At 46.2% G+C, this 16983-nt stretch overlaps 1 protein-coding gene across 1 annotated transcript; it reads right to left on the bottom strand.

Moving 5' to 3' along the window:
* Positions 1 to 7518: 7518 nt before the first annotated feature.
* RAB19 (RAB19, member RAS oncogene family) lies at positions 7519 to 15078 on the bottom strand (the record flags this gene model as incomplete). The annotated part of the gene is made up of 4 exons (XM_079711684.1): positions 15061 to 15078; positions 13566 to 13778; positions 11565 to 11748; positions 7519 to 7787 (listed from the first exon to the last, which is right to left on the bottom strand). The coding sequence occupies exons 2-4, from the start codon at positions 13764 to 13766 to the stop codon at positions 7519 to 7521; spliced, it is 654 nt and encodes a 217-aa protein (XP_079567810.1). The 5' UTR covers positions 13767 to 13778; positions 15061 to 15078.
* Between the last annotated feature and the right edge of the window lie 1905 nt (positions 15079 to 16983).

Here is a 16983-nt window from a genome sequence, read left to right as displayed (position 1 = left end):
TAAAATTTATTTTAAATGCAATTATTTTCTCCGTAGGCCCTTTGAGCTCATTTTAAAACACTTTTTTTTTTATTAGTTTCTGCTTTATAACAAAGTGAATCAGTCATACATATACATCTGTTCCCACATCCCTTCCCTCATGCATCTCCCTCCCTCCCACCCTCCCCATCCCACCCCTCCAGGCGGTCACAAAGCACCGAGCCGATCTCCCTGTGCTCTGCGGCTGCTTCCCACTATCTATCTACCTTACGTTTGGTAGTGTATATATGTCCATGCCTCTCTTTCGCTTTGTCACAGCTTACCCTTCCCCCTCCCCATATCCTCAAGTCCATTCTCAAGTAGGTCTGTGTCTTTATTCCCGTTTTACCCCTAGGTTCTTCATGACTTTTTTTTTTTTTTAATTCCATATATATGTGTTAGCATACGGTATTTGTCTTTCTCTTTCTGACTTACTTCACTCTGTATGACAGACTCTAGGTCTATCCACCTCATTACAAATAGCTCAGTTTCGTTTCTTTTTATGGCTGAGTAATATTCCATTGTATATATGTGCCACATCTTCTTTATCCATTCATCCGATGATGGACACTTAGTGAGATACAATTCACATACCATACAATTCACACATTTAAGTACACAGTTCAATGGGTTTTGCTATAATACATTATTAATTTTTTTTAATTGTGGTAAAATATATATAACGTAAAATTTGCCATTCCAACCTTTTTTTTTTTTTTTTTTTTGCGGTACGCGGGCCTCTCACTGTTGTGGCCTCTCCCGTTGCGGAGCACAGGCTCCGGACGTGCAGGCTCAGCGGCCATGGCTCACGGACCCAGCCGCTCCGTTGCATGTGGGATCTTCCCGGACCGGGGAACAAACCCATGTCCCCTGCATCGGCAGGCGGACTCTCAACCACTGCGCCACCAGGGAAGCCCAATCATTTTTAAGTGTACAATTCAGTGGCATTAATTACATTCATAATACTGTGCACCTATCACCAAGAGTGAAATTCTTTATTTATGTTCGGATATACTGATTTTTTCCCACTAAAATGATGCTCACTAAGTTATTTTTATTTATGTTAAAATATTGCTGAATTTTAAAATAACCCATGGTTTGATTTGGAAATACATAGACAATAAAACGCTGACAGGCAACTGCTACACACACAAGCTCTTATATGGGGAATGCCTATATCCTGTAATTTTGAAAAAATAACTGGTTTGGTATTTCTACAAATGTCATAAATTTTATTTTTGTAATTGAAATTTCATTTCTAAATTAGATGAGGTTTCAGGCTGCTATTCGTAAGTGACTTTCTAAAAATTAACACATCATGTGTGGATAATTTTTATTGCCCCAAAATGAAAAACTGATTGAATATAATTATCACTCTATGATCTCTTTTCATTGTTTAATACATTTATTTATTTATTTTTGGCTGCATTAGGTCTTCGTTGCAGCGCACGGGCTTTCTCTAGTTGTGGTGAGCGGGGGCTACTCTTGATTGTGGTGTGCAGGCTTCTCATTGCGGTGGCTTCTCTTGTTGCGGAGCACGGGCTCTAGGCACGCGGGCTTCAGTAGTTGTGTCACGTGGGCTCAGTAGTTGTGGCTCGTCGGCTCTAGAGCGCAGGCTCAGTAGTTGTAGCTCATGGGCTTAGTTGCTCTGCAGCATATGGGATCTTCCCGGACCAGGGCTCAAACCCGTGTGCCCTGCATTGTCAGGTGGATTCTTAACCACTGTGCCACCAGGGAAGTCCCTACGATCTCTTTTAGTTTATTTTTATTTATTTATTTTTTTTAGCGGTACGCGGGTTTTTTTTTTTTTTTTTTTTAAGCGGTATGCGGGCCTCTCACTGTTGTGGCCTCTCCCGTTGTGGAGCACAGGCTCCGGATGCGCAGGCTCAGCAGCCTTGGCTCACGGGCCCAGCCGCTCCACGGCATGTGGGATCTTCCCGGACCGGGGCACGAACCCGCGTCCCCTGCATCGGCAGGCGGACTCTCAACCACTGCGCCACCAGGGAAGCCCCCGGAAGCCCCCTACGATCTCTTTTAAATGTTGGTTTTTCAAGTTCTAGAGACATCTTGATACACTATGTAAGAATAAGTAAATGCAAGTCTAAATGATAGGTAAAGGAAACTTCTATTCAGGTGAAGAGCAAACTTTGGTTGATTTTGCAGAATTACCACCTATTCTGTACTATTTATTAACTTGTACTTTAATTTCGGTGTTCCTGGTACTTCCAGTCTTTGGCAATTATTTTGAGGTACAAATTAAACAATATATGGTTAAGAATAAACACAAAGGAAACTGTAGGATGTCAAAAACACTTCAGCAGCTCCCCTTCTGCTGGTGGTAAACCAGCTAGTGAATCGTGTGTGAATTGTAAAATCTACACATGTTCATTCAATAATTGATCACAGGCTCTTGAACAGATTATACTGATATTATTGAAAATAAAAAAATTTAAGCAGGCACTGTTATTGCCTTTGGTGATATGAATCCCCAGAACCTCTTCTCAATCATCTGGAGGTTTACAAGCTACCTGCGGGGAGCTGCGATGTGTGCTGCCGGCCGAGTCCTTCCCCATCCTTTCAATCGAAGCCTTGGGTCGTAATGGCTGGTGGAAGCCAGCCTGGTTTGCCCTGGATCAGCCACGTCACCTTACATATGATTGAACTGGAGTTTCTACATCATCCCTGTTCAAAAGGCAGAGCATTCAGCCTGGACCAGGTGTATTTCAGGCACAGCTCCTCCGTAATTCGCCCACAGTTAAATAGGACTCGCCCAGTCCACCCAACCTGCTACCCTTTCTCCCCTGCCCCTTCCCCACTGCCTTCTCGCCCCTTCAGCTTTTTTTTTATATATAAATTTATTTATTTGTTCATTTTGGCTGCGTTGGGTCTTCCTTGCTGTGTGCAGGCTTTCTGTAGCTGCGGCAAGCAGGATCTACTCTGTTGCAGTGCGCGGACTTCTCATTGCGGTGGCCTCTCTTGTGCTCTAGGCACGTGGGCTTCAGTAGTTGTGGCAACGCGGGCTCAGTAGTTCTGGTGCATGGGCTTAGTTGCTCTGCAGTATGTGGGATTTTCCCAGACCAGGGCATGAACCTGTGTCCCCTGCATTGGCAGGCGGATTCTTAACCATTGTGCCACCAGGGAAGTCCCCCTTCAGCTTCTTTTATAGAGAGAGCTGCACAACTTTACTTTGAAGGATATTGAAATGTATGTATGTGAGTTTATCTTGTGGTGAGTGTATTTTTTTTTTTTTTTTTTTTTTTTTTGCGGTACGCGGGCCTCTCACTGCTGTGGCCTCTCCCGTTGCGGAGCACAGGCTCCGGACGCGCAGGCTCAGCGGCCGTGGCTCACGGGCCCAGCCACTCCGTGGCATGTGGGAACCTCCTAGACCGGGGCACGAACCTGTGTCCCCTGCATGGGCAGGCGGACTCTCAACCACTGCGCCACCAGGGAAGCCCCTTGCGCCACCAGGGAAGCCCCGGTGAGTGTATTTTTGTGTGTGTAGAGGTTGATGAGGAGTTAACATGATGGAGCCCAAATCCAATACTGGTCATTATCTTAGAGAGAGTGTAGCGTAATTGTTAAGAGTGGGCTCTGGAGCCAGGTGATTTAGGTTTGCATCCTGGCTCTGCCACTTACTAGCTGTGTGACCTTAATCTCTCTATGTCTCATAGCCTCATTTTTAAAATAGGAGTTACAAATAGTACCTATTTCAAAAATAGTTGACAGGATGCACTGAGTTAGTATAAATAAAATGTTTGGGGGATTCCCTGGTGGTCCAGTGGTTAGGACTCCACACTTCCACTGCAGGGGGCCTGGGTTCCTTCCCTGGTCTGGGAACTAAGATCCCACAAACCACGCGGCCGGGGGAAAAAAAAAAAAAAAAAAAGCCTGGTACAGTGCCAGGCACATAGTAATTGCCATGTGTGTTTGCCATTATTATTACTGTAGTAGTACTATTACTGTTACTACTAATAGACCTTTTCAGTAATGAGTGTGGGGAAGAGATTCAGGAATAATCTATGAACAATGAAATATTAACTGAAAGATTTTCTCATACATGAGATGTACTTGACACTGGCAGACGAAATAGAGACATTCATAATCTTTTTTTTTTTTTTTTTTTTTTCCGGTATGTGGACCTCTCACTGCTGTGGCCTCTCCCGTTGCGGAGCACAGGCTCCGGACGCGCAGGCTCAGCGGCGATGGCTCACGGGCCCAGCCGCTCCGCGGCATGTGGGATCTTCCCGGACCGGGGCACGAACCCATGTCCCCTGCATCGGCAGGCGGACTCTCAACCACTGCGCCACCAGGGAAGCCCCATAATCTTTTAAAATTAATTTTTATTGGAGTATAGTTGCTTTACAATGTTGTGTTAGTTTCTGCTGCATAGCAAAATGAATCAGCTATACGTTAGACCTATATCCCCTCTTTTTTGGATTTCCTTCCCATTTAGGTCACCACAGAGCACTGAGTAGAGTTCCCTGTGCTATACAGTAGGTTCTCAGTAGTTATCTATTTTATACATCTATAATCTTTTTTTCTTCCAAAATGTCCCTTTTGGAACTTAATTTCATATGATTCCCTTGTTAACAACTATACAGTTTCGAGGATGTGAGAAAAGTGCCAGCTTCAGTTAACACAGAGTCTTCCTGGACCATGGCTCTAAAGCAGCGCCTGCCTGAGTGAGCTTCACGGTGTGGTACAAGCCTGCTCTGAGCTTCGGAAAAGCCTGCGCCTCTTTTCAGAGCAGGCGTCTGTGCGCCCTCCCCCAGGGAGGCTGCTCCACTCCGCTTGCCCTGTCCAGCACTTCTGTCCCAGCACCATCATTTCAACAGGAGCCCACGCTGGTTCATTGCAGGTGCTGGTGTTCAGGTGACCTTGTTCTCATGTGTGTAACCTGTTGGTAGGAATATTTTAATTCCAGATAACCCGCAGAGGGCATCATCCTAGAAGCTGATGAGGTTTTAGAGTATTGGTTGAGGCTGATGTGCAGATAAATGCAGGAGCATTGGTGTGGACCGTTAATCTCATATCCTGCTCAGCCTCTTGTCTGTGCACTTTCCCCTGATCCACTCAGTTTGCTTTCCCCTTCTTCTTCTTTTTCTTTTTTTTTTTAATGTATTTATTATATTTTTGGCTGCAGTGGGTCTTCGTTGCTGCGCGTGTGCTTTTCTCTCGTTTTGGCGAGTGGGGGCCACTCTTCGTTGCGGTGCACGGGCTTCTCATTGCGGTGGCTTCTCTTGTTGCAGAGCATGGGCTCTAGGTGTGCGGGCTTCAGTAGTTGTGGCTCACGGGCTCTAGAGCGCAGGCTCAGTAGTTGTGGCACACGGGCTTAGTTGCTCCACGGCATGTGGGATCTTCCCGGACCAGGGAATCGAACCCGTGTCCCCTGCATTGGCAGGCGGATTCTTAACCACTGTGCCACCAGGGAAGTCCCCTCTTTTTTAAAAAATATTTATTTATTTATTTGGTTGCACCAGGTCTTAGTTGCGGCAGGCGGGCTCCTTAGTTGTGGCCCCCAGGCTCCTTAGTTGTGGCATGTGAACTCTTAGTTGCAGTATGCATGTGGGATCTAGTTCCCCGACCAGGGATCGAACCAAGGCCCGCTGCACTGGGAGCGCAGAGTCTTATCCACTGCGCCACCAGGGAAGTCCCTTCCTTCCCCTTCTTAATGAGTGTCTGCTCACTGCCTCCTCTGAAAATTGCCCAGTGACTTGGTACAGGTGTATTCCTGATCTGCTTTGTGAACTCCTGCTTCACATAACCCTTTCATTAGGACAAGAATAGGTATGTGAAAAAAGGTTAATCTGCTTTGATGCATTTATTATTTCTGGCTTGTAATAGATTTCCCTCATGTTTCCAAAAGGTAAGTTGTTCGCTTCAAAAACAAATATATACTGCTGTGAATTAAATGTAATTTATTCTCTGTGGTCACACTCCCATCCTCACCTAACCTCTGTGTGGTAGTAGTTCTCAAGGTTTAGTGTGGGGAGAATCACCTGGCAAGCTTGGTGAAGTGTGGGTTTCTGGAAAGATTCAGTCAGTCAGCCATGGGTGTCAGGAATCCTAGACAAGCATCCCCTGGCCCCTGTCATAGGTGTGGTTGGGGAATTCCACTACAGAAGCATTGCTCTATTGTACTGTCCAATGGGCATATGGTATGAGCCACACACATAATTTAAGATTTTCTAGTTGCCACATTAAAAAAGTAAAAAGAAACAGCTGAAATGTTAATATATATTTTATTAACCTAGAATGATATTAATCTAAAATATCATTTTAACATATAATCAATATAAAAATTATTAGGAAGATACTTTACATTTTTTTTATAATAAGTCTTCAAATTCTGGTATGTATTTTACATTCAGAGCTCATCAAATTAAAATTAGCCAATTTCAAGTACTCAGTCACACGTGGCTAGTGGCTATTGGTTTTGTGCTGGTCTCAGCCTACAGATAACGGTGCTACAGCTAGAAATGCCTGGTGGGGGACTCACCTGCACCCTGGGTGCGCCCCGGACAGACATTTCCTCTTTCAGAGCTGATGTTGTGGCTGGACCAGCACTTGCAGTTCTTATTAGGATTGTAAGACACCCTCAGCAGCAACCATCAGGGAGCTTTGCAGACACAAGGGTTATGACTCACAGCTTCCAGAGGGTCCACAGCACATCCCGGCCATACAGCAAGGTCAGTACTGGTTTGATATTTGTCTATGAGCCAATTTAATTTCAATTCAGAAATGACTTTTGATCCAGCAGATGATTGGGGAGATGCCTACAATTTCTTTTTGAAGAAATTGTCTTCAAAAAGACAATTTCTTTTCGGAAAGAAATTGTAGGCATCTCCTTCATCCTAGGAGGGTGGTCCAATCAGCCCAGCTCGGATAAAGTGAAATCTAATTCTCTCTCCATCACATGGCTCCTGACAATTTGGCAAGACCGTATTTATGGTCTTTAGGTCAAAAAGCTTTGCCCCCCAAAGTAAGGCCCGAGGTGTGAACGTCAGGAAGCAAAAGTTAACAGCATCTGGTTCGTCACTGCAGGCTTTTCCCCCATCTTCCCACGCCCGCACTGTTTTCAACCACTGCAATGTCCCCAACATCTTCTCCCCTCTCTTGTGTCCTTCTTCTATGTCTCTTTCCTTCTTTCCTTCACTACCCTCTTCTTCAGGTGGGAAGCAGAGTTCAGTAGAAAACAGCCGAAGGGTTGGGGAGACAGAAAAGGGAAAGATGAAAAGGAGCAAGTCTTGTCCTCCTACCGCTGGGCCTTGAGTCCTAGGAAAAGTCAAGAAAGACAGTGGTGTCCTCTATCCTCAGAGCCAGGGTTTCCCCCTCTGGTGTGAACTGAGGCGAAAGGGTGCCCCCCACCCGGCAGGAAGGGGTAGGACCAGCCGCACGTCCGCACTGGGGTCCGAGGTCTACTCCGCAGACACGAAGCCATCCGCTGCCCTTGGTTTCGGAGCTGGCCTCTGCTGCGTGCCCCCGGCCCGGGGAACATACTCAACAAGTGCACTGGCTCTTCTCCCTCGGCCCCGGGGCCGTGAGGACAGGACTGGAATCCAGGGGGAGGCTGCCCAGGGTGCCCTCCCCATACAAGGGCAGGCTGTGGCGGGCCATCAGCTCCCTGGCCATCAGCACGAAGACCTCATCGATGTTCTTGGACTCCTTGGCAGATGTCTCCAAGACAGCCAGGAGGCCGTATTTCTCAGCCAGTGTGCAGGCATCCTCAAACAGAACGTGCCGTTTTTCCCACATGTCACATTTGTTCCCTGGGAGTGAGAGAGAAGCAAATATTCCGGTGAGTAACTTAATCTGGTTTTTTAAAGGTGAACTTGAAAAAGAACATTTTAGTTTAGCAATATGCGCACATGCATTTGTTCACAAATAGTTATCGATGGCAGATTTACTGAAAATGAACCCAACAATGAATGGAAACAGAGCCACTATCTTTTTTTTTTTTAATTGAAGTACAGTTGATTTATAATGTTGTGTTAGTTTCTGGTATACAACAAAGTGATTCATATATATATATAAAATTCCAGATTTTTTCCATTATAGTTTATTACAAGATATTGAATATAGTTCCCTGTGCTGTACAGTAGGTCCTTGTTGGTTGTCTATTTTATATTTAGTAGTGTGTATCTGTTAATCCTAAACTCTTAATTTATCCCTCCCCCACCTTTCTCCTTTGGTAACCATAAGTTTGTTTTCTACGTCTGTGAGTCTGGCTCTGTTTTGTAAATAAGTTCATTTGTATCATTTTTTTAGGTTCCATGTATAAGTGACATCATATGATATTTGTCTTTGTCTGACTTACTTTATTCAATACAATCTCTAGGTCCATCCATGTTGCTGCAAATGGCATTATTTCATTCTTTTTTTTTTTTTTTGCGGTACGCAGGCCTCTCACTGTTGTGGCCTCTCCCATTGCGGAGCACAGGCTCTGGACATGCAGGCTCAGCGGCCATGGCTCACGGGCCCAGCTGCTCCGCGGCATGTGGGATCTTCCCGGACCGGGGCACGAACCCGTGTCCCCTGCATCGGCAGGCGGACTCTCAACCACTGCGCCACCAGGGAAGCCCGAGAGGGAGTAATTGGGAGGGGCGTGAAGGGGAGACTGAAGGGAAGCCCTGGCCATATTCTTTTTTGACCTGAGGAGGAGGGTGTTTACACGGATTTGTGATAAATCCGTGTTAATGTACGTCTCTTTAAACGTGTCCCAGTAAAAAGGATTGGGGAAAAAAATACTTTCTCATAGTGACAGTCACTAACCTGCGCATTGACAAAGCTAGACTTAGATCATAATTATCCCCAACTAAGGTTAAATCCAAGAATTTTTTCAGTGGACATTACCCCTTCTGGTACTGTGGTAGGCTGAAAAATGGTCCCAAAGATACCAGGTTCTAATCCTTGGAAACTGTAACCATTACCTTATTTGGAAAAATGGTATTTGCAGATGTGATTAAGTTAAGGACCTTGAGATGGGAGTGGGGCATGGGGAGAGGACGACATCTTGGATTAGCTAGGTGGGCCCTAAACATAATCACGTACAGCATCCTTATAAGGGTAGAGGGAGACTTGAGTACAAACACTGAGCATGTGAAGATGGCAGACACTGGAGTGATGCGGCCACAAGCCAAAGAATGCTGGCAGCCCTCAGAAGCTAGCGAGGCGAGGAGCAGTCTCCTCCCAAGAGCCTCCAGAGGGACCGTGGCCTTGCTGACACCTAGATTTCGGCCCAGTGAGACTGAGTTCAGATTTCTGGCATCCGCAACTGAGAGAGATCAAATTTCTGTTGTTTTAAGCCGCTCTATTTATGGTAATTAGTTACGGCAGCCACAGGAAGCATTCAGGTAGTACCTTCAAGAGAACTACATGCATTTGTATAGCTAGTGAGGTTTAAGCTGGGGGCAAAGCCCTGCTTCTTGGTTGGTGGGGGAAGGGATGCTGTGGGAGTAGGTATCCCTGAGCCCGGAGTCTGGGCCAGGCTTTGCCATGAGAAAGAGGAATGGGGCGGGACTTCTCTGATGGTCCAGTGGTTAAGACTCCGTGCTCCCAGTGCAGGGGGCCTGGGTTGGATACCTGGTCAAGGAACTAGATCCCGCGTGCGTGCCGCAACTAAAAGACGCTGTGTGCTGCAACTAAGACCCAGCACAGCCAAATACATAAATAAATAAATATTTTTTTAAAATTAAGTATTAAAAAAAAAGGAATGGGGCAATGGGATTTCCTTTCTGAGGAATGTGAGCTAGAGGGTATGAGAGAATGAGGGCTTTTGTGGCAGGAGCAGACTGGGGATGATGCTTTGAGGAACCCAGGAGGGAGGGTTCAGGGGGAGAGAGTGCTGCAGGCCCACAGTATCCTGAATGTAAGAAGCAGCTCTGAGAGAAGACATAGATACACAATGGTGGAGGAGGCTGGTGCACAGAGCCCAGCCCTGAGAGGAGGGTCCCCAGCTTCCTGCTTGCGATGGGTGGCCTGGCTCCACTGTGTCTCCCACTCTGGCTGGGCTTGACTGCTGGGCTGGGTTTTCCTAGGTCCCAGGGACTTGTACCCTCACCATAAGCACCCCACCCCATTGTTTAAGGAACACAGAGGAGTTAGTTCCCTCAAACAAACGAACCTTCTAGAAACAAATCACACACCTGTTAATGAAGCACCGACTATGTGCCAGGCACTGTCAAGCGACGTATACACATTATCTCATCACATCTTTACAACAACCCTAGTGAATACTGATTGCATATTATAGATGAGGAAACTAAGGCTCAGAAGGTAACTTACCACACAGCTAGGATATGCCTGTCCATGGATAAATAATCCACTAAACATGCTATGTTTAGCGCTCAGTCCCACAGCAGCTGTCTAGACCTGTGCTCTGCAAACTTTAATTTGCATATGAATCTCTCTAGGATCCTGTTAAAATGAAGATTCAGATTCAGTAGGTCTGGAATGGGGCCTGAGATGGGGCACTTTTAACAAACCCCAAAGTGATGCTGATGCTGTGGATTTTTAGGACAGTGAAAATACTCTCTATGATATCATCATGGTGGATACTTGTCATTAGACATTTGTCCAAACCCATAGAAAGTACACCACCACGAATGAGCCATAATGTTAACTATGAAGTTCAGATGACTATGATGTGTCAATGTAGGTTCATCCTTTGTAACAAATGTACCACATTGGTAGGAGATGTTGATATGGGAGAGGCTATGCGTGTGTGAGTACAGGGGGCATATGGGAAATCTCCGTACCTTCCCAATTTTGCTGAGAACCTTAAAAACTGCTCTGAAAAAAATAAGTCTTAATACAAAAACAAGAAAAAGAAACCTAAAACCAAAAACCCCAGTGATGCTGATGCTGCTGGTCCGTGGACCACACTTTGAGTAGCAAGAACCTAAACCAACTTGCCAAAATTAAGCAGCCACTTGGTAAACATTAGTGTCCTTAGGAGGGGCACTGCTTGCATAGCTAATACTATAGGGAAGTGACAGCACGTTACCCGTTTCTGAATGCACAGTGTGACGGCACGTATTTCAAGCTGTGAGTTCACTTTGTATAGTTGAAGTTGCGGTTAATTTTGATGTTGGCTTGTTGTTAACATTTGCTTAGCATCTTAGCAGGTGTGAGAAGCCATTCAAGAGTGTTGTCAGGCATAGTCATCTGAGTGGCTCCTCCAGAGATTAAGAGCCATCAGACGCTGTGAAGCTCAGACTACAGAATACTTCCTGTGTAGTCTGTACAGACGTGTGTCGAATCAGCCAGGGTGTACCTTCGTCTAGATGTCTGGCCCCATCTCAGGTTTTTGCAGTGAGAAACTCTAGGGTGGGGCCCTGGAATCTGTATTCTTAACAAGTTCAAACCATCCTACTCTCATGCTCAAGTGAACCTGATGGGAATTCCTGGCCCAGATGTTTTCTGAGGTCCCATCCGCCACGTGCACTTTTATGGCTTCCTGTTCCACTGCCATTGGAAACAGAAAAAGCTGAGCATGGGGGGTGGCGGGCAATCAAGGAAAGCGAAACACTTTGAAATCGACCTACCAATCAGCATGATGACCAAGTTTGCCGCCCCGTATTTCTCTATCTCGTGAATCCAGTGAGGAACAGACTCGAACGTGGACCGCCGGGTGAGGTCGTAGGCAATGATGGCTGCGTGGGCACTGCGGTAGTAGCTTTGGGTGATGGTCCGGAAGCGCTCCTGGCCTGCAGTGTCCCACACCTGCATCTGGAGAAGGGCAGGAAAGGGGGTCCGCGTCAGGAGTTCCCACCCCTGATGGGAACTTGCTCACCTAAGTCGTTCCCTGGGTCTCACTTCTAGAGATCCAAATTCAGGAGGTCTGGGGTGGGGCCCAGGAATCTGTCCTTTTTCAGTTGCTCCCCAGGGTAATCTGGATGTGTTTTCAGGTTGGGGGCCGTCACCTAAGGTGCCCTTCAGTGGGAGAGGCGGACCCAATGTCCTAAGGTCTGGTGTTCTTTTGCCTTCCTACCACACTCATCCCTTCGTCCAGATGTCGGGCTTTATCTTTTGAGTCTGTCCATTGATGTTAGTGCTGGAAAAGGTGATAGCATGGGCTGAACTGTTTTGATTTTAAAGGACCATTCGGCTGTTCATGTTTAGAAGTGTTATCGTAATACTACCTTCCCAATTACCATCCCAGGCAGTGGCATCAATTTATACCCCCTCCAGCAGTGTCTGAAGGTACCTGTTTTTTCATACTCACATTATTTATAAAATTTATTTTTTAAAGAAAGTTTGCAAACATACACAAAACTAGAGAGAATAAAACAGTGAACCCTCATATATATCCATATACTCATCAAGATTTTGCAACTCTTGCTTCATGGAGCCATTTCTGTTGATTTCTTTGACGTATTATTTTAAAGAGAATCCCAGACTTCATGTCATTTCATGCCTACTCCCATCGATATACATTCCTAATAAAAATGGACATTTTCTTATATAACCATAACACCATTATCACTGCTAATAAACTTCTCAATAACTCCTTAGTATCATCTAATACTCAGATCATATTAAAATTTCCTGATTGGCTCCAAATGTCTCTTTTTTTAGAAATTGCACTTTTGTTTGATTTAATTTAAAAAAAAATTTTTAGCTGCACAGTGCGGCACGTGAGATCTTAGTTCCTGGACCAGGGATCAAACCTGCGCGCCCCGCCCCCCCCCCCCCCCCCCCCATAAAGCAGAAACTAACACACCATTGTAAAGCAATTACACTCCAATAAAGATGCTTAAAATAAATAAATAAATAAATAATTTAAAAAACAAAACCAAAAAACCCTGCGCCCCCTGCATTGGTAGCGTGGAGTCTTAACCACTGGCTTGCCAGGGGAATCCGTCCAAAATGTCTTTTTACTATTGTGTTTGTTTAATAAGGATCCCACGCAAAATCCATTTATTACATTTTCACCAACACTTTTTGATCTTTTTTGATCAAATGGGTAAATGATATTATCTCACTTATTTTAATTTCATTTCTTTAATTATGAGTAACAATGGGCACCTTTACTTTTTCACATAAATGTATGGGCCAGTTCATATAACATCTGTGAAGTAGCTGTTTTGTCTAATCTGTGAAGTGCCTACTTTTTGTATTTGGTTGTTGGTCTCTTCTTTGATATTTATCAGAGCTCTTTTCACATCAGAGAAATTAGCTCTCTGTCAGTTCCATATTTGCAAATGTTTCTTTCCAGTTTGTCACTCATCTTTGACTTTGTTTATGGTATTTTTGAGTATGTAGAAATTTGACCTTTATATGATCATATAGAAGAGTATTAATTTGACCTTTAAATAGTTAGATGGAGCAATATTTTCCCTTATGGCTTCTGGGTTCTTGTCTTACTTTAAAGCCTGATTTCTCTATTCCTCAATGATAAAAATAAATACTCCCATGGGTTTTTTTTTCCCCTGGTATTTTAATGATTTCATATTTTATATTTAAATCTTTCACTCCTCAGGCCTGTGTTTCGGGGTTAGGAGCCATGGCTGAAAGAGGCAGCCCCACCGCTGTCCCCCTCTGACCTTCACTTTCTTGCCGTTGATCTCCAGGGCACGCACAGTGAAGTCCACCCCAATGGTGTTCTGCTGCGCCTCGGTGTAGACCCCGGACGTGAAATGCTGCACCACACACGTCTTCCCCACGTTGGAATCCCCGATGAGGATAATCTTGAACAAATAGTCAAAGTTCTCATCCGCTGCCCTGGCTGAGCTGGAGAATTGCATGGCTCTTGCCACCTAGAACAGATCAAGGAAGAAAAGAAGGAGTTCAGTCTCTCTTTAATGCAGCCGTCCCCAACCTTTTCGGCACCAGGGACTGGTTTCGTGGAAGACAATTTTTCCTTGGACGGGGTCGGGGGCCAGGATGGTTCAGGAGGCAACGCAAGCGATGGGGAGCGATGGGGAGCGGCAGGTGAAGCTCCGCTCACTCGCCCGCCGCTCACCTCCTGCTGCGTGGCCCGGTTCCTAACAGGACTGGTACTGGTCCACAGCCCGGGGGTTGGGGACCCCTGTGTTAGTGACCAGCTACCAGGGGCCGGGAACTATTCTTGGCACTTGGGATTCAGCACAGGACAAGACAGAGGGAGGTCACTGTTTTCCTAGCACTGCCAACCTCGTGGGAAAAGGACGTTAATTACTGGTCGGGTAAGAGGGAGCTGCCCGCACAAACCCCACCTGTCCTAGGTGAGTTAACGTTACTTTAGGGGTGACCTTGGAATGAAGAGGTTCTACTGCTGTTCTCTGCTGGGCCCAGTACACGGTCAACACTCTCAGATGACAGCATTGACTGGGACTTCCCTGGCAGTCCAGGGGTTAAGACTCCATGCTTCCAGTGCTTCCACTGCAGGGGGTGGTGGGTTTGATCCCTGGTCGGGAACTAAGATCCCACATGCCTCGGGGCCCAGCAGGAGTGTTTTACCTGCCAGTCATCAGGTGGGAGACATGCCTAGCTGTCAGCCTATCTCCATGTCACACGGGAGGAAGACAAATTACTGGAAGACTGAATGGCCAGGCAACCAGCAGCAAGCATCAACGAGACCTGACAGACAAGTCAGTTTCGGGAAGAGTCACATAGCCCTTTTCTTCTGGTTGGCACTTGCTTTTTCTTGTCCTGGAAATTATGATTCTGAGACTATTCAAAATGAAAACTGTGGGGAATTCCCTGGCAGTCCAGTGGTTAGGACTCTGCGCTTTCACTGTCAAGGGCCCGGTTTCAATCCCTGGTTGGAGAACTAAGATCCCACAAGCCTCGAGGTGCAACAAAACAAAACAAAACAAACAAACCCTGTGGTTCGAATGTTTGTGCCATACTCTACCATAGGCTGGAAAAGAAAGTTTCTCATGACAGCGTCTCCCAAACTAACTGATTATCAGAATTACCTGGGAAGATAATTAAATATATATGTATTCCTGGAGCCCATCTTAGGTCTGCTAAATAGATTTAAAAACATGCACACACTCCCAGGTGATTTTGAGGACTAGCTAGCCTTGGGAAGTGTTGACCGACACAATCACCCACCTGAAACTTTATTCCCACCTTCAGCGTCTCTTCTTAAATATCCACAACATCTCAGATCACAAGGAACTCACTACCTCCTGAAAAAAATCTATGTTGTGTGCACAGCTCTAGCTTACATGGGGTTGAAATCTATCTCCCCTAGGTTTCCATCTGTGAACCCTCATGCTACATCAGGACTCCCATTCCACATGACAGCAGATTCCTACTCCACAGTCCAGCAGATATTTGGAGGAGCAACCATGTCCCCTCATGGCAGATATACCCGGGCCCTTCAACTGTTTTTCGGTTGTGTTGGGTCTCCTACTCAGATGTCTCTTAAAAATACAGGAAACCGGGCTTCCCTGGTGGCGCAGTGGTTGAGAGTCCGCCTGCCGATGCGGGGGACGCGGGTTCGTGCCCAGGTCCTGGGGGATCCCACGTGCCGCGGAGCGGCTGGGCCCGTGAGCCATGGCCGCTGGGCCTGCGCGTCCGGAGCCTGTGCTCCGCAACGGGAGAGGCCACGGCAGTGAGAGGCTCGCGTACCGCAAAAAAAATACAAAAAAATACAGGAAACCTTATTTCATTTGATGTGCTGCAAATTGTTCCTGCCTATGACACCCTTCTTCATTTCCCCCAGTTTTAGTTTTTGGTTTTCTCAGAAATCATAGAAAAGGACAAGCCTGTATCATCACACAAATTAAAATCTGTACGTAAAAACCGCGAGCTTTAAACAGACGGAGGATCCTACACTTCTCTTGGACTCCTCTGAAATCACTATGGCTAAATGATCCAGCAGACACGAGACATAATCAAACAACTCTTCCCGGGCTTTTCAAGTAAAGAAAGCCATTCCACTTCCGGTGTCTTATCCCTGTAATTTGAGCTGAAATTTTACTTCCATGCCCCCCGCCCCCCCACCAAGTAAGTCCTCAGGGTTTCCACAAAAGCCCCCTTCACCTCCGCCTACACGCCCTGCAAGGAGAAACAAGCGACGTCCACCCTCCAACACCCTCCATCCTGCATCCTGTAACCTGCACCTGTTGCTTACCTGTCTGGCTCTCTCACCTCTGCCAGCAGGTAATGTTTGCTCTTTCTCCTGGTTTTCCTTTTGGTCCTCCGTGCCCCTTCTTCCTCCTGTCTCGAGGCGTCGTGGGAACTGTAGTTCTGTCCCCAGGTGTCAGGTTTGGTGGCCTGAGAAAGTGAAAGGAAAGTGTCAAACCTCCCTCCCTCCCTCCGCCTCCCCTCCCTCCCCATCCGGAGGAGCTGCCATTGGGTACAAAGCACGGGGTGAGGCCACGCTAGGTCACCTTTCCTCCGGCTTCTTAGCATCACACGTTATCCAGCAAACCCAAAATGAAAAGGACTAGCCCGCTACCTCAGCCAACACCTCTGAGCCGCCCTGTTCTTTCTTTCAGCTTACATTCTCTTAGGCGGCCCTTACCCCCAATGTTTCCTGGTGTCCCCTGTTTGGCTGGGGTGGGAGTGGCTAGTTGAAGGACAGCAACTTAAAGGAGGTTACAGATCTGGGTTTTGAGTCATTTAACTCTTTTGTGGACTTGAATAACCTTTTCTGAGGAGCCACTGAGAGAAAGGAGGTGATCCAAAGAGAAGATTAAAAAACAAAAACAACTTTGAATTTGCAGGGGGAGCTGAAAAACAATGTTTCCTTCCCCCCACAAAGTGTACCCCAGAACCAAGGTTGATTTCTAGGAAGACCTGGAGTTCGTCAGTCCCTGATGCTGGCAGGAGAAGCGTAGAGCTGAGGTGAATTTTCCTTTTTATGTTTTCCCCACAGAGTCTGGAAGAGTCACTGCTTCTAGCATGGGGACCAGATCAGCTCCACTCTGTGGAATGTGCTGAGCAGGCAGTTAAGCTATAGGCACAACATGCAAAACAGAAAGATCCCGATCGATAAAATATTAAACTGGTGTAGTGTTTTCAAAC

This window comes from Hyperoodon ampullatus (genome assembly GCF_949752795.1).
Source record: "Hyperoodon ampullatus genome assembly, chromosome: 9".
Lineage (NCBI taxonomy): Eukaryota > Metazoa > Chordata > Mammalia > Artiodactyla > Ziphiidae > Hyperoodon > Hyperoodon ampullatus.
The sequence above is the reverse complement of the archived record's forward strand: the minus strand, read 5'-3'. Positions and strand labels throughout refer to the sequence as shown.